The sequence below is a fragment of the Monodelphis domestica genome, chromosome 1 (assembly GCF_027887165.1).
Source record: "Monodelphis domestica isolate mMonDom1 chromosome 1, mMonDom1.pri, whole genome shotgun sequence".
In the NCBI taxonomy this organism is placed as follows: domain Eukaryota; kingdom Metazoa; phylum Chordata; class Mammalia; order Didelphimorphia; family Didelphidae; genus Monodelphis; species Monodelphis domestica.
The window spans coordinates 483,821,360-483,841,175 of NC_077227.1; the positions used below are offsets into that span (position 1 = coordinate 483,821,360).

The following is a 19,816-nucleotide window of genomic DNA, read 5'->3' on the forward strand; positions in this document are numbered from 1 at the left end:
ATACCCATTTTACTGATAATGAACCTGAAGCTCATTGAGGTCAAATGACTTGGCAGTGGCTTCATGGCTAGCAAGAGTTAGAGGCAGGATTTGAATCTGTCTTCTTGATTCTAAGGTCAACACTCTGTTCTCTATAGTGTGTGCTGCCTCCATGCACTGGTCCTCTGAAGTACTTACATACTCAAAACCTTATTCTTTGCTAGTAAAATAGTGATATTCTGTAGGATGTTATAGTGTCATGACTTTAGGTTCAGGTTTTAGGGGTACAGGTGACCAAAGAGGGTCAAGCCATTCTCTTCTGGCAAATGCTCTCAAACCAGTGCCTCTTAAGGAGAGGACAGAATGGTTCTTGAGCTATCACTCTTCCATCAGAAACCCAACTAAAAAAAGCACACATGGCTGAGCTTTTTATTCATTTATTTTAATGTGCAATTCACTTATTTCCACCACAAGCACAACACGAACAGGTTGTTGGATTCACAGTCTGAGGGATTTCAAGCAGGAAGTGGCAAAGACAGAGCTGGATTTCCTTATGAGCTATTTCAGCCATTCCCACAGGAATCCAGAGTCACTGAAATGGAATCAACTTTAAGGAACACAGGAGAGCTGGGTTCTACACAATTACAATACATACCACTGGACATCTTGGACAAGGAGCTAAGTAAAAGGACTCAGTTTCACAAAAGGAGACTGAAGACATGCTTTGTATACTTGGATTTGTGTTTTTGATAAAAAAAAGAGACCATGTTATTATCACTCCCGGTGACATGGACACACTAACTCTGCTTTTTGTAAGATACTTGATGGGATGAAATCCAAGTCCAAGTACTTGCCATCTGACTTTTGTCTGGTACCTCGCCAATCACCCCCCATTTCCTTCCCATCTTACAATCATACTTTATATTTATAGCATAATTCATACTTGTCAAAGTACTTTCATACATTCTTTCCTTCATCCTTACCTCATTGCCTTAAGGTAGGCAGAGTGGGTAGTATTTTCCCTCATTTTATAGATAAGGAAACAGCTCCAGAGAGTTTCTGCCTTGCCTGGCCACACAACAAGCTAATAGCAGAGCTGGAATGAAATCTGCTACCTCCTGCCAGATATCCTTGCTGGTACTGCCTAATGAGCCCAAGAGTAAGAGGGAGGAATAGTGTTGATACACTGATGCCCAAGCTGTGTTGAGCTAGGGAGAGGTCCCTGCTAGTGCTGCCTTATTGAGCTATAGATATGGAGGAAACCAAGAATCTTTACCAGCCTGGAGCTGCCTTTGACCTCTAGTTGTAAAAATTTTTCAAAGGATAAATACATTGATTCAAAGTAGTTTTTCACCCTAACCCCCTGGGGCCTCTTTTGTCCCCAGACCCTTCCACTTTACAAGTCTTTTGACACTTAGGTGAAATGTCTCATGTGTAGCCTTTTCTTCTGTAGCCAGTAACTAAGCAGGAAAGAAAGACTGCTGCCTAGCTGCCAAGGTTGAAACTCCATTTCTTGGAGTTTTCTGGCAGATCAGAAATAAAGTCTTCAGAGAAGAACTTCCCTCTCACTCAGAAAAAGGTGGGACTCTGTGTACAGGTGAGCATGAGCTAGTTTTACTAACTCTGGTTTGGCAGGCAGAGGGCATAATGGATGCACAGACACTATTCAGAAGTATTTCATGAATATTCAAGCTTCAGACTTTGGGCAGGAGAGAGACAGTTTGAGCTCCTGGTGGTTCCAGTCTGGAGACTTCCCTTTATCTTCCCTAAGTAGACTATGAAAATAAGAATCAGTCATACAACCAGCCTTAGCCTGCAGACCTCTCACCCGACAGACTGACTTTTTTCTTTTTCTGATCATTTCATTTTGGAGTAAAGGCCAGTTGCTTACAAGAGTCATCCTATTGTGGGTATGGTGCAGTGTGGTCTTATGTGTAGGAGAATGTTTGACTCATAGGATAATAGGTGTAGGGTAGGGGAACAAGAGAGGAATTTTAAGAAGGGAAATTCATTACCCTAATTTGGACCTTCTCTATTAAGTCATTTGCCTCATCCAGTTCAATTCTGCCTCTGTACAAAATTGTAGTTTTATGACAAAGAAAAAAACCTACTCATACCAGCCTGAATTTTCCCCTATATTCTGGAACAAAGCCTTCATTCTGTCTTACTTTCCTTCTCCCTCCTCGTCACTAAGGAGAGCCCACTGTGGAATCAAGATTGTTTTGGATAAATGTTGAGTCAATCAATCAGTCAATCACAAACATTTATGAAGTACTTTACTGTCAGGCACAATGCTAAATATTGGACTGGATCTTGAGGGAGTAGACAACAGTGAATGTTCTCTCTGGAACCTTGATTTCTGCATTATTGGTGGTACCTCTTCTGAGAAATGAAGTCCACTGGGCAGTGGTAAGTGACTTTGGGACCTTTTGTTTTAGGTAATTATTCTCTGCTTCTCTGTTAAGTTATATATGTGCACACAAATTCCTGTAGTCTCTGATTCCTCCAGGGGAAGATCTCCACTTAAGAGACTTTGATCAGGAGTAAATATTGAGGAAATGGAGCCAGTAGACTAGCTTTTCCGGAATTCTCAGGAGCCCAAAGGAAGCTGTTGTTCAGAGCACAAAGAAGTATGGGGTGAGGAGAGAAGAAAGGGGAAACAATCAATGAATCCAATCAACAGAGCCACTTTAATAATGTGAGGAGGGTCAAGGGTGGGAGAGGAGACATGGAAGAAATCTTCATCTTGCTCCCCCTTACCCCCTCAAATTCTATGGCTTCATGCTCAGTGACCTCTTGCCTCTTTGCAGTGACCTGAATGAGTGGAGAATGAAGTCAGAATAGAATATTCCTCATGGACCTTGAGTGGGAGGAAATGAGGGGAGAGGCAACTTGGCCAGACGCCTGATCATGATTCAGCAGGGATATAGCTAGACTATTCTCTTGGGTATCTAGGTTTGATCTGTTTTTTACAAGCTGATGGAGTGTAAAGGAGGGAAGAAAGACTCCTTCATGAACAAAAGGAAGCACAAAGAGTGCTTTCTCAATTCTAAAGGAAAGAGAATGAAGATTTATTTCTTCATGAAATTGAGTGAGGGGGCTTTGTATTTGGTATGGAACCCTATATGCCATAGGTATTCAATAATTATTTTTTGAATTAAATGAAATTGAATGTAGGATCAGAATTGCTTTCAGCCCAGAGAGAAGAGACTGAATGGCCTGGGTGATCAGTGTGGACTGAGTAGTCCCATTTCTGTTATCATTTCCTAACTTAAGACTGGAGTCTGTCCTGTAGGATTGGCCAAAAGAATTCTGATCCTCAGAAGAGAACTGAAGGTAGGAGATGAGGCTGGTTCTGTACAAGAGCCTTCACTCATGATTATCACAAGAATCCCTTCTACCCACAGTAACCTAATTGGGTAGTTAAGGATCCCATTCAGTGAGGCTCAATGATTCATTCATTCTTTCTTTCGTGCCTGAATTCTAAGCTTCCAGACAGAACCAAGGCCAGTGAAACAATGACTTGAGCTGAACAGAGGCCACTTTTCTGGGCTGGTGAGCATCCTCTTTGTTATTGATTCCCTGGAACATGCTGAACTTGTTAGCAAACGTTAAGCAGAGAAGCATCTATGAATAATCACCCTGCTCTAGGAGTCCATTTATTTGTTCATGTCCCTGGCTCTAAATATCCATTAGTTGGGTAACATAGAAAACCCCTTCTTACTGAATACTAATTTCTCCTCATTAAAGTCCTTGTTTGGTGCCTCTAGGAGAAATAATCACATCCCTGTACTTTCAAAAGAAAGAGGGAGGGGAAGGGTGGTAGAGGTGGGATCAATGGTTACTTTTATGCTAAAAACAAATGGATTCTGTAATGCAGGTTGTCTTGATTTCAATTCTTAGATGTTAAAAGAAATGATGGAACTCCTAACTGACCTTTTGTCTAAACCCAGGCCAACAATGCCCTTTCCCACCCCCACCCCTACACCAAATGAATGGATAGATACTAGTTACAAGATGTGAAAGGCCAGTGTATGTAGGAACTGACATCACTGTGCCAAATAATTATCACCACATGCACTCAACTTATGGGGGAACCAAGTGGGGTGGCATCAGCTTCCACCCCTTCTTCCATGACTCTGGAGCCAGCTTTCTGGAGCTCTAGTAGAGTGTTTCCCTGGTAACATTGCTGGAAAAAGTGTGGTTGCTGGAGATGCTGTTGGACTTCCTGGAAAACCTTGGCCTTTTTTTCCTTCTTCTCCATGGAGGGCAAAGGAAAGCCAGGGTGGATATGAAGATCTGCCGGAAGTTGGCTGATACCAGGTTGTAGAGGATGGGGTTGATGGTGGAGCTGACATAGAAGAGGACATTAGTCAGCATGTAGAAGTAGTGGTAGAAATCATAGAGGAACCTAAAAGGTTATAGGGAGATGGAGAAAGACAGAAAGAAAGAGAATACCCAGGTACATTAGAGGACTTTGAAACACAAGGGAAAAAGGACAGAGAATCTTTCCAGGTTGTTGAATTATACAACCACTGAAATAATAAAATCTGATAATGTGAACTGGAAGGGACATTAGAAACCCTGAAGCCCAACCTCTCTCCTAAGGTCAGAGGCTCTTTAGCAATATTCCTAATAATCATCTAGGCTCTACTTGACACTTTCAGTGATAGGAACTAGATAGCTCTAATTGTTGTATGGTTCTTCTTTATTCTGGGGCAAATTCTTCCTTCCTGTAATACCTAGCCAATAGTGCTATTTCTGCTCTCTAGAGCTATATAGAATAAAGTCACTCTTATTTAGGATCATAAGGTCGTAGATGTTGAGATGAAAAGGACCCTTAGAAAGTCATGTACACCAACACTCTCCTTTTGCAGATTAGGAACTGAGGCATGGAGACATAATTTCCCAGAGACACACAGCTCTTGAGTATCTGAGGTGAGATTTTAACCTAGTTCTTCCTGATTCCAAATCTATCACTCCACAGTGTCTCACCACCTCTCAAGTTAAGATCTCAGGTTTAGAAGTGAGCTTAGATGTCTGTTAGCCTAATTGTTCACCCTATGCAGGAATGCTCTTGACTCCATCCCTGACAGGTCCTTCTTACTATCAGAGAAAACCAAGTGAGCTTTTAATAATAAATATGTAAGCTTGCTAATATGTGGATGCCAGACCCCTGATTTTATCTATCATGGGTTAAAGTCAGGATTTGATCCTTTAACTCTTGTCTTTCATTTTCTAAATATTGGTTCCAAGGTTCCATTCATTTGGTGTTGGGGTGGAGGTGGGAAGGGATATTGCTGACCTAGGTTCAGACAAGAGGTCATCTAGGAGTTCCATCCATAAGATTCCTTCTAAGTAGTAAGAACTAGGCAATAGGAGTTTAGTGACTTGTCCAGGGTCACACAACTAGGAAGTGTCTGATGTCAGATTTGAACCCAGAAACTCCCATCTCCAGGCCTGGCTCTCTATCCACTGTGACACCTAGCTGTTCCTCATCTTATATATCTTTGAAATGTCTGAAAATAGCTTCCCCTAAGGAGGAGAGAATTCTAGACCTGGAGTCAGGAAATCCAGAGTTAAAATCTGGCCTCAGATACTTCCTAGCTGTGTGACCCTGGGCAAGTCATTTAACCTCTAATTGCCTGACAAAAGGAACTGTTGGAGAAGGAAATGGCAAACCACTCTAGTATTATTGCCAAGAAAGACTCATATAGTTCATATGGTTATGAAGATTTGAACATAGATTGAATGACTGAACAACAACAAAAAGCTTCTCCTAATTCATTTAAGTCTAAGTCACCTAATTCATTTTCTATGTTTTCTTGGATTTCACTTAAACTGTTGCTGGCTTTAGGGTGACTGACTGACTCATTATGGATGACCTAGAGGCTCAAATCTTCATCACTGGCATGACCACCCTCACATCTCACCTAAATCCCCCAGGCTGAAGCCTAAGCAGATTTCCCTTTCTGATCATCCTGGCAATGGCTTCATTTGCTGAGTAATAGCCCTTCAGAAGCTTGCTGACAGCTATTGAGGAGAGCAAGGCAGGCTTTGTGAAGTAGGACAGAGTGACCTGCTTACTGGTCATTTGAGGGGGGGAGAACTATGCCCTTCTTGCCCACTTAGTTGGCATTCTTCAAGTACTTGGGAGTGGTAATATAGTTGAAAAGTGGGGAAGAATTGCTATTTTTGAACTTTTTGTTCCAAGAGATGCAAACAAAGGTAGTTGGCACTTGAGATTGGCTTCTTTGAAGACTCTAATGTTCTTTCCTGAAGAGTTTCTCTGCCTAGGGCTGATGGTTACAGAGTTGTGGGCATAGGGACCCATGGTGGGAAGGGGGAAAGACACATTCTTGAGGTGAGAGTGGAGAAAAATGGAAGAGAGATGGCAATGGTGAAATTGTCAGTTTTTCTTTCCTGACATTCCCTTACTTCCCACTTCCTTACTTCTTTAGGTCCCCCCTTGTCTCTTATGTCCCTTCTTCTCCACTCTAAACCAGAAGGAAAATAGATCTGAAAAGACATTAACACTAGAGGGTAAGTTAGTTTAACCTTCCCAAGGGTTACTTTAAAAAAAATGGACAGCAAGGACTGCATATGTGAAGTACAAAATGTTTTCATACACATTCTCTTTCTTTTGCATCTTTCTTTATCTCATTCTGTGGTATCTTACAATTATTAGTGTATTTCTCTCACTTTCTGCCCTCTATCGGATTTTTAAGATCCTTGAGGTTGGGTCTGTGCTTCCATTTTATGACTGTTCTTGATTATCTTGATTGTAGGATGGTGTCTGTATTTCATTTTTCATCCCCCACTGACTAGCATGGGGTTATGCATGTAATAAATGTTCAATACATGTTGAAATGATCTCATTTAACCCTCACAGCAACCTTATTACAATGATTTTTTATAATTACAATAATGATAAACAAATATAAAATTTATTTATTAAGTTATATAATTTATATTATATAATATGAATAATAAAAAGTATTATTAAATTATTAAGTGAAATAAAATATAATAAAATACAATTACAATTACAAAAAATACAATAAACACAAGAGCCCCAAAATTACAATGACAAATACAATTTATTCCTGTGTTGAATGAGGAAACTGCATCCCAGAGAGGGGAAAGCAATTACCTTGGGGGTCTATAACTATTAAGTGGAAAACATGGGAGAAGAGCTCCACTATCCTTTCAGTCCAGTACTCTTCTATTTGAGCTAAGATGTGTTTTCAGACTCTTTATGTGATACATTGTTTGATGGAAGGCCTCATTTACCAGCTAGCAAGTAATTTAACAATTAGCTCTTGTGGTTTGTACTGATTGGGTAGAAGTGAGAGCAGCTAGACTCTAACTATGAGACTTCTTCCAGACTGGGGCACTGGGTACATTCCCAAGATTGGAAAGATGGAGATGTGGGAATTCTGGTCCTCTCAGTGCAATCTTAGCTCCCTTGAGAGATTGGATGTATATCATAGTGGAAGGAACAATAGATCAGGACTCAGGAAATTTGGATTCAAGCCCCACTTCCTACACATAGTGGATATGTAACCATGGACATATCCTAGTGTTTTAGTCTCAAAGATTAAAAATTGCAGTTCCTTATATCAATGAAATCCCAATCCTGGGCTCCATCTTGAGAATGGACCAGCCTGAGGTTGGAGGTACTCAAGTGAGGTCTGGATGGTGACTTGTTGGAAATGCTGTTGAAAGGATCCATTTGGTTGGGCAAGATGGTCTTCGAGTGCTTTTCCAATTCTGAAATGGTATTTATTTTGTTCCTTTATTAGATGGTGTCTTCCATAAGGACAAGGAGAAATCTCATCTAAACTATATCCTCTCCAATCCCTAAAATAGCTCTGCCAAATGTTTATTATCATTTTTTGTTGTATTTAAAAACGTAGATGGTTAAACAAGATGATTTCTGATCATCCCTTCCAGTTCTAAGATCTCTGTATGTTAGGAAAAGGCTGGGAAGGAGAGGTCATTATAGGAAGACAGAAAATAGCTTGTCCTAAAATAATCTTAATTAACATCATAGCCCGTTTTTATCGATTGATCTTTACTTTTAGGGGTTTTGAGCTTCCCTAGGGGCTTTGGAGTTTAAGGATGTGGGGAAGATGGGGAAATCACTGTGAGTTTTATGAGGGGAAAAGTGGTACAATGGAAAAGCACTGGGTTTGGATTCACATGCCCTAGGTTCACCTGTTAGTTGGTAGCTGGGTAATCTGACACAAGTCACTTTAGTTTTTTGGGCCTTATTTTTTTCATCTATAAAGTGTCAGAGTTGAATTCAATGACTTATTAGATTCTTCTCTTTAAATCTATGATCTTGTGTCCTGATACAGAGAGGAAGAAGTCACAGTGAGAATCCTTAGGTTCCCTTTCTAAAAACTGGTGGGTGGGCATGGAAAGAAATCCCCAAAAGTTTTTGCTTGGGGAGAAACAAGAATATTATATTTCCCTATTGGGAAAAGAGGTGAAGATGGTTGAGGGCACATAAATTTACACAATAGACATATTAATGAAATCTAATTATATATCACATCTTTGTGAACGAAATCCTATATAAATTAGGTTAAAAAACTTGCTTTTTGAAGGAATCCCAAGACTCCTTATATAAAAATAATGAAATACCAGAGCTGGAGGATCATCTATTCAGCATCCTCATTTGACAGAGAAGGAAATACTCACGGAGACCAGTCGCCATGTGGGATATAGCAGAACATCAGGCGGCGAATATGGTAAGGCAGCCAGCACACTACAAAGGCAATGACCACTGCACCTACAGTGGGAGAGAAACACCTTGGATTAGTGCCCTAAAATCACAGCATGTTAGAGGTGAAAGGGACCTTAACTTCTTAGTTTGTTAACTAACTTAACTTAGCTTAACTTCTTAATTTTATAAATGAAGAAAATGAGGCCCAAATTGGGGAAGGGGCATGATCAAGATCATATTATTAGCAAAATATTTTTGTGCGCTTTTGGAAACTAGGTATATGGCTTTCTGTGTATTTAATTTTTTTATGTATCAACTTAATACTTAAAAACATCTTATTGATACATTTTGTCTCAGTTATTTTATTTTACTTTACTTTTTAGAGGGAAGCAGGAAGAACCTCTTCTTCTCTATAGATGGAACTATCCCTGATAATAACAGAAACAAACAATGCAATAGTTTGACTATGTCTGAGAATATTTTTTGGCAGAATATTCTGACCCAGTATTCTTTAAAAGACAAACAAACAAACAACCCTTACCTTTGGTCTTGTACTGATTTTAAGGCAACAGAGTGGTAAAAGCTAGGCAATTGGGATTAAGTTGTTGACTAGGGTCAAATAGCTAGGAAATGTCTGAGGCTAGATTTGATCCCAGGACTTTCCATCTCTAGGCCTGACTCTCTGCCCACTGAGTCACTATTCTTCTATCTTTGTTACGATGAAGGAAGCATATAAAAGCACGTGATATTTGAGAGGCAGGCTAATGTTGAAGAATGATGTTCACCTCAAACAGGGACCACTAAGCTTGACATAAGGATCCTTGTGGACTATGTATTACAAAACCACACATTTATATATTTCTCTTTAAATGAATACATGAACACATTTAAACCAGAAGGGATCTATATTTTAATCTGGTTTGGGCCTCCCTCATTTGTTTGACACTACTGTTGTAGAGAATAGAGTAACAGACTTGGAGCTATAAGAAGTCTGAGCTCCAAAGACCTTAGGCATTGGGGTAAAGACTCACTATTTGTCAAAAACTTCTTGGAAGAGCAGACCTAAGAGAACATTATATATAGCAATAGAAATATTGTTTAAAGAATGACTTATATAAGTCTACTTCTAGAGAAAGAACTGATTAATAGAAACAATTATAGTTTTATATATTCACATATCTTTTTGTCAAAAGATGCCTTCTCTAGTTGGGGAAGGGGAGGGAAAGAGGAAGTTACCTGGATATTTTAATGTAATAAATAAACAAATAAGTAATAAATTCAAATTAAAAAAACTGCTTCTGGGAAAACCAGATAGCTATATGGAAGAAATTATAAATTAATATCTCACTCTATATACTAAGATAAACTCCAAATGGATACACACCTTAGTCATAAAAAGTGACATCATATACAAATTAGAGGAGCAAGGAAAAAAATACCTTTAAGATCTATTGATAGGGGAAGAATTCATGATCAAGCAAAAGCTAGAGCTGAATCTCAAAGGAGATTGAATTAACTATTTTTACACAAACAACTAATATTAAAATTAGAAGGGAAACAAGTAATTGGAGAAAAGGTCTTTAATTTTTCCTCCTTGATCTGTTTTCTAGGTTTGTTATTTTTTAAAAAGTTACCATATATTTTCTTTTCTTTTTTAATTTTAAGTCTGTTAGTTTTATATTTCTTGTGGTCTAATGGAGGCATTGGGACAGCTAGGTGGTGTGGTTGGAACTAGACCTGAAGTCACAAAGACTCATTTTCCTGAGTTTAAATATGGCCTTTAACACTTACTAGCTGTGTGACTCTAGGCAAGTCACTTGATCCTATTTGTCTGTAAATCTGTGAAATGAACTAAAGAAGGAAATTCCCATTCCAGTATCCTTGCTGAGAAAACCCTTAAAAGGATCTTGAAGGGTCACAAGACTGAAATGATCAAAGAACAATAATGGAGACATTGGCTTCTATTTGGTCAATTTTGATTTTCAGAGAATTTATTGTTTGAACAAGGTTTTATACCTCTTCTGCCAAGCTGTTAATTCTTTCCCTGATTCTTTCTTCCATAGCTCTACTCTTAATAGTGTTTTTATTGTAGGATTAATTTTTCTTTCTTTATTTTTCCAGTTGACTTTCTGAGTTCAGTCTTGATATTAGGTCACTCTTGGAGAATCTGACCTTGTCCTGTTGCTGACTTTTTTTCCTTTTCTTTTTTTTAAACCCTTACCTTCTGTTGGTAAGGGCTAGGCAATGGGGGTTAAGTGACTTGCCCAGGGTCACCCAGCTGGGAAGTGTCTGAGGCCAGATTTGAACCTAGGATCTCCCATCTCTAGGCCTAGCTCTTAATCCACTGAGCTACCCAGCTACCCCCCTGTTGCTGATTTCTTAAGGTATCATGTGTTGCTTTATTATAGTATTTTAGGAGCAGTTCAGGCTGGGAATCTAAATTTTCAGTGCTTCCAAAAAGGTCTCATACAGGGCAAAGCCTGGATTGTTGCTGTCTGATCTAAAATCTGAAAGTTCCTTATCTGGGTTTGGATCTGAGCAACTGCTGCTGGACCCAACTATCAGTCATCTAGATAGTTCTGTAGGTTCTAAAGGACAGAACTGTAAAACTCCCTTTGTCTGGAATTCTTGCTCTGAATATTCATCTGTAGGCTTCAAATTGGTTTAGAAATTAGAACTGATATCTTGATTTGATCCTAGACTCTGACCCACATAGCTTCCTTTTGCTTCTGAACTTCTTGGTACCTAGCTGAGATCCCGTGACTGCTCATTGACCCAGAACACCATCCTTGGGTAAGGGTCTCTTCCTCAGTTGGCCCTAGATATGGGACAGTAATTGACAGAGCTATCATTTGACCCTCTTCCCTCGTCCTGCCTGAGGTTGAGATGTCCAGGGCAGGTTTGGGACCTGTTCTTTGCTCTGGGTCACAGCTTCTCCCTGAGCTCTGGAATGTTGTGGGCATTCTCTTGTCTAGACTCCATCTCTGGGGTCCACAGACCTCTCTGGCTCCCTTTGCTGACCTGAGCTGGATAAATGACTATGATTTTCCCTTGGATTTCCATTGAGGATTTCCTAGATTTCTGATGTGTTTTCTAGTTTTGTTTGGAGGAGGAGTGATGGGAGTAGGAGATAATCTTGCTATATTTCTTCCTGTTATTCTGTCACCGTGGCTCTGTACCCTGTATTGATATTACAAAGTACACATAAACATATATACATAAACATATATATATATATATATACACACATACACACATATGCAATACATACACACATATAGTCATTCGATCTTCACTACATCCCTGGGAGGTAGATGTTATTAGTATCTTGATTTTATGGTAAGACAATGGAAGCTTAGGAAGGTCATATGAATTGTACAGGGTCATATAACTAATAAGAGTCTAAGCTAGGATTTGAGCTTGGGTATTCCTGGCTTTAGATCCAACTCTATCCACTGCACCACCTAGCTAATGCTATACTATTATGAACATCCAGTCATGGTTGGTGTTACTCTCATTTGGCAGAGATGAACATAAGATCCTGGGAGGGAAAATGATTTTTAAAGGCTATCTAGCAAGTGAGTCAGGAAAGTAAAGAATACTTCTCACCCTTAGACTTCTCAACTTTTCCAGTTTAAAGAAAAAGTCCTTTAAAAAAAGACAAGGGAGAAAAAATGTGGCACTGGGCAAAGCACACTAAACCAGGACTCAGGAGATTAAGTTTTAGCCCTGATGTTGCTACTGTGGAGTGACCTTCAATAAGTCACTTAGATTCCTCTGAGTCTTTTCTTTATTCTTAAAAATTTTGTATGTGTGTTGAAGAGTTAATCTGTAAGTTCTCTTTCATCTCTGATATCAGCATTCTGTGTTCCCTTCCAACATTCTATTTTCTAAGTTCATTTCTAGCTTTAATATTCTATGTTTTGAGGTCCCTTTTGGATCTAACATTCTAGATTTAAGGTTTCTCTTGGTTCTGACAGTCTCTTCCTTTCTAAGATGGCACCTAAAGATCTTGCTCAGAAGGCAGCTAGGTGGCACAGTAGATAGAGTGCTAGGCTCAGAGTCAGGAGATCCTAGGTTCAAATCTGATCTCAGATACTTCCTAGCTGGGTGACTCGGGACAAGACACTTATCCCCCTTTGCCTAGCCCTTGCCCTTCTGTCTTAGAGTTGACACTAAAAAAGAAAATAAGAGTTAAAAAGAAAATGATCTCACTCAGCAGGGATGGATTGCAGCCAATCTATTTAAGTAAATATTGACTTCCTACTGTGGTCAGGTTATATGGTTCTCGACTTCTGACCCTCAGTTTCAACCAGGAGATTTTAGAATACATAAGTAGGAAATGTAGAAATGGAATCCAAGATCCTGAGCATCTTGCATAACTGCTGGGAATAACTAGAGCAAGTGTGCTGGAGCTCAGATTCTTCTAGGGGAGGTGGAGGGCAGAACCAGCTGCCTGTGCATTTCCATCCTGAACCTTTAGGATGATTAGCCTTGAAACAGAGCTTGAGGCTCATTCTCTCAGCACTTAGATCAAACCTCAGCATCTCTCAGAGAGAGAGAGAGAGAGAGAGAGAGAGAGAGAGAGAGAGAGAGAGAGAGAGAGAGAGAGAGAGAGAGAGAGAGAGTGTTCACCACTTCAATTCAGTACAACACATTTCCTGAATGCCACCTTTATGAAGGATCCTGTGCTAAGCACTATGAAGGATACAAAGATGAAAAAGACAGATCCCTGATATCAGTATGTTTGAAATCTAGAGCGTAGGCTCATATGTGTGCGCAAGTAATTATGCACAAGGCCAAATGAGGATAAATATGGGAAGAAAGGTTTGGACATGGAGGATGGGCATCACTGGAGATTAAAGAAAGCAATGAGAACATTATTTTCATTCTCAGATTGATTTAGAGAATGAGGTTCCTGGAGAATTCTGGTCCCCTGGCACCTCAGTTATTTAAAGGAATGAAATTAATTTTGTAATCTCATAGAGGGGAGGCAAGACTTGGTATCTGTTTAGTTCTGAAGTAATAAAGCCTTTGAGGTTTGATTATTTGAGCCAAAGATTGTTCTACTTAAGTCAGGACACCTATATACATTGTGGGCCTGGCTCTCCATGAACCCTTCTCCTCAAGAGAAGTTCAAGCCTTCTCTTGCCCACAGTGCTACCTTGGTGGTAGCAGCCTACAGGAGCTTAGAGATTCATTTAATCAGGGCAAAATCAGGGCAGAAGAGGTGGGACAACTTCTTGGAGGGGACCGTTCTCTTTGTCTGAGACCTAGGTCCCAGAATTAAGACCTAGATAATCCACTTGGGGGGAAAGGTCCTCCTTAGCTCCCTCAAGCTATGTCCTGTTGAACTCAAAGCTGCCCTACCTCAGTGCTATAGTAAGGAGAGCACCACACTGCAGATTGGGGCTCCCTTTGAATTTCTGCCCATAATTAGCCATGTGACCTTGAACACATGAGCTTTCCCTCCTGGTACCTCAGTTTTCTCATCTATAAAATAAAATTGTTCAGGTAGATGATTTCTATGGTCTCTCCTAGGTATAAGGTTCTGGAAATCTCAGATGAAGAAGAGTAGGATTTGGAGGGTGAATGAATCCCTTTGTTCTCTCCGTATTGCTCCCAGATCTCATACTGTCAAAAAGGAAGAAACCTCCCCCCACTTCAAGCATTTCAAGTATGTGAAGTGTAAATGTTTTATGACTTTCTACAACCTGTACAGAAAGTATGTCTTGGGTTTATTTAGGGAGGGCACACAGAGCGGAAGGAATGCCCAGCATGGAGTGTGAGCCTCACTGGGCAGCACAAAAGCAGAAAAAGTCACTGGTGCTGTTTGGGCCAGGAGGTGAAGGGTAATTATGAGATGCAGCGGCATCTGTGAAAAGAATAAAATCTTAAGCCTGAATTTGGGGGCTGGACATGGCAAGAGGGGGAACAGCGGGGAGTGCTGACATTTAAAAAAAATCAAGAATGCTGCTAAATGGACCTGAAGAAATTTCTTAGATGTGGAGTGTTTGGCAAATGTCAGTCCTTCCTTGAAGGGCAGTCAATGCTGCTTGCTAAATGATTTGACCCAGGAAGGCACACTCAAATCATTTTGTACCTGTAAATTGGTGACCCTGTCTGTGTGTATAAAATGAATGAACAGACTGGAGATACTGACTGCTTTGACCAAATCTGATTCTGTGTGTGGAGAGGAGGAAGGCCAAACATGACCAATAAGACCATGATATTGTGGGATGAACAATGCCTAGGAGTCCAGGTGATTCCAGTTTCTAGATCTTTCTCTGCTGTCATCTTAGACAAACCACCTGCCCTTTCTGAGACTCAGATTTTCCATCTGTCAATGCAAAGAACTCTCCTCTGACTCCGTTGTCCCTTTATTCCAACAAATTTCGGAATCCCATAATCTCAAAGCTGGAAGATACCTTTAAAATCACCTAGTTTAATTTCTACCAGAAATTGAGGTTATTTTTTCCTTTTGTGAGTCTATAAATTCTTTTGGAACTATAAGGGCAATTGCTACACATGAGGAAACTAGGTATGCAGTGGAAACTCATGAGTGGGGAAATGATGGGACTGGAATAGAAGCCATTTGGTATTTCTAGATGTTCCTGTACATGTGCTCCTTCTCTGACTCAGTTCTACTAGAACCTTTATTCTTTTGATTTCTGAGCAATAACTTATTCTAGACTTACCACCTCTAGGAAGATCTTTTTTTTTTTGTTATTTTCATCTTACTGTGACATAACAGTGTTTGTATGGCGGAGGATAGGGAGTTGGGAGTCAAGGTGCAGCTCAAACCTGAGCCCAGGTCTTTGATCTTTTTATTTGGTTATGCTGTCTTTGAGGTTGAGAAAACAGGATACTTGGCCAAAAAGAGAGAGGCCTGCTGGATCTGCCTTAATGGTGTCACATCTAGCTGAGGGACTAGGCAGGGTATTGAAGAAGGGGCAGGCCAAGGAATTGCACACTATGCATAGACTTTGTACAATATCATTATGTGAAAATATGTATGGATTTAACTGAGATTCTTCACTTTACAAAAAGATTTTTTTCACATAAAAAAGGTTCAGTTGAATATTTCTTTAAACAGAGGTTCTATCATCTATTCAAAATTGGCATCAATTTAAACATCAAGTTTTTTTTTCCCTCTAGAACTCATTTACAATGTTCAGCATCTTCTAAGGCCACAGATTCTCAGCAATGGAAAGAAACTTAGGGGATCTGACAGGTTCTGTGTGTACCTCAATGGGAAGCCCTCTCTATGATATGGTTACTCAACTTCTGGTTGAATTTGAGGTGATGGAAAATGCACTACTTCCTAAGAAATCTATTACTCCCTAAGACACCATTTTTTGGTATAGTTTAATTATATATATTTTCATTACATGAAGGTTGTCTCCCTCTCTGCAATTTCCACCACATTGCTTCTAATTCTCTGTTCTCTGGGCCAAATGGAATGTTTTACCTCTTTTCCAAATCATAGTCCTTTGAAGTCTTGTCTTCCTAAGTTTTCTCTTTTTGAGATCAAATATTCCCATTTCTTTCAATTGTTCCTTGTATGGCATGGTCTCTAGTCTTCTTTTCTCTCTCTTTAGCTTAAGTTATCTAGCCCTTCAAAATACTTGTTTCCTCTAAGTTTTCTCTGCTCCAGGTCAAACATTCTCATTTCCTTCAACTGTTATTTGTATGGCATGGTCTTTGCTCCTCTTAACTATTTCTTTGGCTTCACTTTTTTTCATTTACAAAATAAGGGGGTTAGAACTGATGATTTCTAAGTTTCCTTCCAACTCAAAATCTATGATAATAGTGATTCTTCTTGGGATGCAGTTGTCAGTCCTTCTTAAAAAACGTGGCACCTAGAAATGAACACGATACTCCACATGTTCTGATTATGGCAAGAATTCTGGGTCTACCCCTTCCCTCATTCTGAGAACTATGCTTCTCTATATTTGTTCTAAGATGAAATAAAATGTTTTAGCTACCATGTCACTATTGTTTCACATTAAGCCTCCTATTAGCTACCTATCCTTACTGTGTTTTTTTAGTAAGAACTGTCTGGCCACGTCTCCTTGTGCAGTTGATTTCCAAATCCAAGTGAAGAACTTTATATTTATCCCTTCTCAATTTCATTTTCATTAGATTCAGCCCAATTCTATAACCTGTCAAGGTCTCTCGGGATCCTGACTGTGGAGCTCAGCTTGTTAGCTAGTTCTCCTAGCTTTATGCCATCTCTTTACAGATCTGATATGTGAGGGAGATTTTAATTTGCTCTTGCTTGAAACTAGTGTCGGTTAGATTTTCAAGATAGTTGGGGGATTTGGACTATCTCTCATCACCAGATTGATTACTTTCTCTGACAGGTATGTCCTTCTTCCACCCCTTCAGCAGCAGTCCCAGGGCATATTTAGATAGATCCTCTCATTTCAGCTAAAAGCTGTAAACTCTTCTAGGAAGTGGAAATGAGTAATATTCTATTGTGGAAATGAGTAATATTCAATTGAACTGACTTCTCTAAGTCATTAGAGAAGAGGAATTCAGGGAGAAATCTTTCTCATGGAAGAGCACAAGCCTCCAATCCAATGTCCTTGGTGTACCACTCTGGGACAATCAGAGCCTTAGATCTAACTAGCTACGGAAAAAACCAAACCAAACCAAACCCTTATTTTCCACCTTAAGTCTGATTAACTTATTTAATGCCTAAATCTTTCTTTCTTCTTTCTTCTTTCTTTTCTTACTTATTTACATATTTTTAACAATCATTTCTTTAACTTTTGAGTTCCAAATTTGCTCCCTTCTCATATTTCCCCTACTTATGATTTTTTAAAACCCTTACCTTCAGTCTCAAAATTGATACTAAATATTGTTTCCAAGATGGAAGAGCTTTAAGTAATAGGCAATTATTGGAGTTAAATGACTTGCCCAGGGTCATATTACTAAGAAATGTCTGAGGCAAGATTTGAACTAGTACCTCCCATTTCCAGGCCTGGTTCTCTATCGATTGAGTCATGTAGCTGCTCCCCCACACCCCAATTTTTCTTTATCACATAATATTATGCAAGTGATTTCTACTCTGTCATTAAAGATTTGAGGTCTGAATGAGCTGCCCAGTTGAGCAACAGGGTATGAATGTAGGCTAGGGGGAGTAAATGGAATTTAGAGTAAACATATAAATGTCTATGGGAGCTTTCTTGGAATTGCCACTATAATACCTCCGACGGGTGCAGCTAGGTGACTCAGTGAATTGAGAGTCAAGCCTAGAGACAGGAGGTACTAGATTCAAATTTAGCCTCAGATACTTCCTAGCTATGTGACCCTAAGCAAGTCAACTAACCTTCATTGCCTAGCTCTTACCACTCTTTTGCCTTGGAACCAATACTCAGTATTTATTCTAAGACAGAAGGCAAGGGTTTTAGAAAAGCTAATGTACCAAGACTTCCAGTGAGTCAGAACCCATTACATCCCTAGGCAGCCCATTTCACTGATGGATAGTTCATGTTGTTTGGAAACTTTTTCTTGCCTCCAAGCCTCAGTTTTCCTCTTTGCAACTCTCATCTATTGTTTTTACCCTTGTCTCCTGGAGACAAATAGAAAAAATTAATCTACCTTTTCTGAAGAATTATTTCTAGTGCTCGAAGACAGCTATAATGGTTTCCTTAATCCTTTTTTTCTTCAGGCTAAACACCTCCAGTTCCTTAACCAACCCTTCCCTTCCGATATGAACTTGAGGCTTGTCACCATAACGATTGCTATCCTTTGGACACTCTTCAGCTTGGTATGCCCAGATTTTAGAGTACTACAGATGTAGACTAACCAGGGTAGGGTAGAGCAGGTACCATCTTTTCTTTATTTCTGGAAACTTTGCCTCTCTTAAAGCAATTTAAGATTATAATAGATTTGTTTTGGCTGCCACCTAGCACTGCTGACTCACATTCCTACAGATCGTGCAGTTACTTAAACCCCTTGATCTTTTTCAGACGAACCAATGACCATGCCTTCCATATCTTATAGTTGATACAAGATATATTTTGAATCCAAGTTCAAAATTTATCTTTGGATATTTATCTTCATTGAATTTCATCGTATTAGATTTAGATTAATGCTAAGTTCTGTTAAGATGATTTTTGGATCCTCATTTGCTACCTAGTTCCAAGTTTGCCTCTGACTAGCAATGTGGTCTGGTGTCATCACTTTCAAATTTGTGTAATTTGCAATGGTAACACTGCCAGTTGTGCCCAGGCCGTTGACAAAAAAATCTTAAAAATCACAAGGTCAAGTAGAGATCTCTGAGTCACTCCACTGGAGACCTTCTACTAAAGTGACATTGAATTATGAACAACTATTCTTTGATCCTATATATCCAACCAATTCTGATTCTAACTAATTATCTCCATCTCTTTTGGAAGAAGAATATGAGATTCCTCATCAAACACCATAAGAATCTAAGCAAGATATGTCTATAGCATATCTGCCAGATCTCTCCTTCATTTCTTACTGAAGTGGAATCTCATATGTCTCTATGTTGTTCTAGACTTAATTATCCCATAATATTTAATGGCCACTAATTTTCTTTATATAAAGGAGAATAAATGATGGCAATGAAAGAACAAGGGGAAAGCAATAAAAGAGGACAGGGAAAGTTTCACTTGATTAGATATGTCAGCAGCCAATGTCAGAGAGATATTTCTAGCAAAAATGGGCTTTTCCTTTTTTTTTTCTTTACTCCTTATGAGAAAGATGAGAAGAAAACCTTGGAGGAATTGTTCAGAGAAAGAGTGCCTTCCTGACAGAGAGGTGAAGTGAATTATCCATGGAGGGAGGGTGGATGCCTTCCTCCCCTCTTCCCAAACATTTTAGGTACAATTTCACTGGTGGAAGAAGTTGCATCAAAAATGGCTAGTCACAGACAAGGAAAGCTAGGAAGCAGGGTGTCTGGCCATGTGGTCCCAAGATGGAGAATGAGCTTCAACTTGAACATCAAACTCTCTCTTTCTGTCTTCTTATTCCCCTGTATCTTCACAAATCCTTCCCAGAAGTCCTATTTCTAAAATATCACTAACTGGTGAACTTGGGGGAATAGTATGCACTTAAGCATCTCTC

The 19,816-nt window shown here is 39.5% G+C and overlaps 1 protein-coding gene across 1 annotated transcript in view; it reads right to left on the bottom strand.

Annotated features, from left to right (window-relative positions):
• Window positions 1–400: 400 nt before the first annotated feature.
• Window positions 401–19,816, bottom strand: part of NTSR1 (neurotensin receptor 1) — a 146,071-nt gene continuing 126,655 nt past the window's right edge. The window contains exons 3-4 of the mRNA XM_001376597.3: window positions 8,689–8,779; window positions 401–4,390 (exon numbers count right to left, since the gene is read on the bottom strand). Coding sequence (XP_001376634.2) covers window positions 4,141–4,390; window positions 8,689–8,779 — 341 coding nt within the window. The 3' untranslated portion in view covers window positions 401–4,140. The remainder of the gene's footprint in view (window positions 4,391–8,688; window positions 8,780–19,816) is intronic.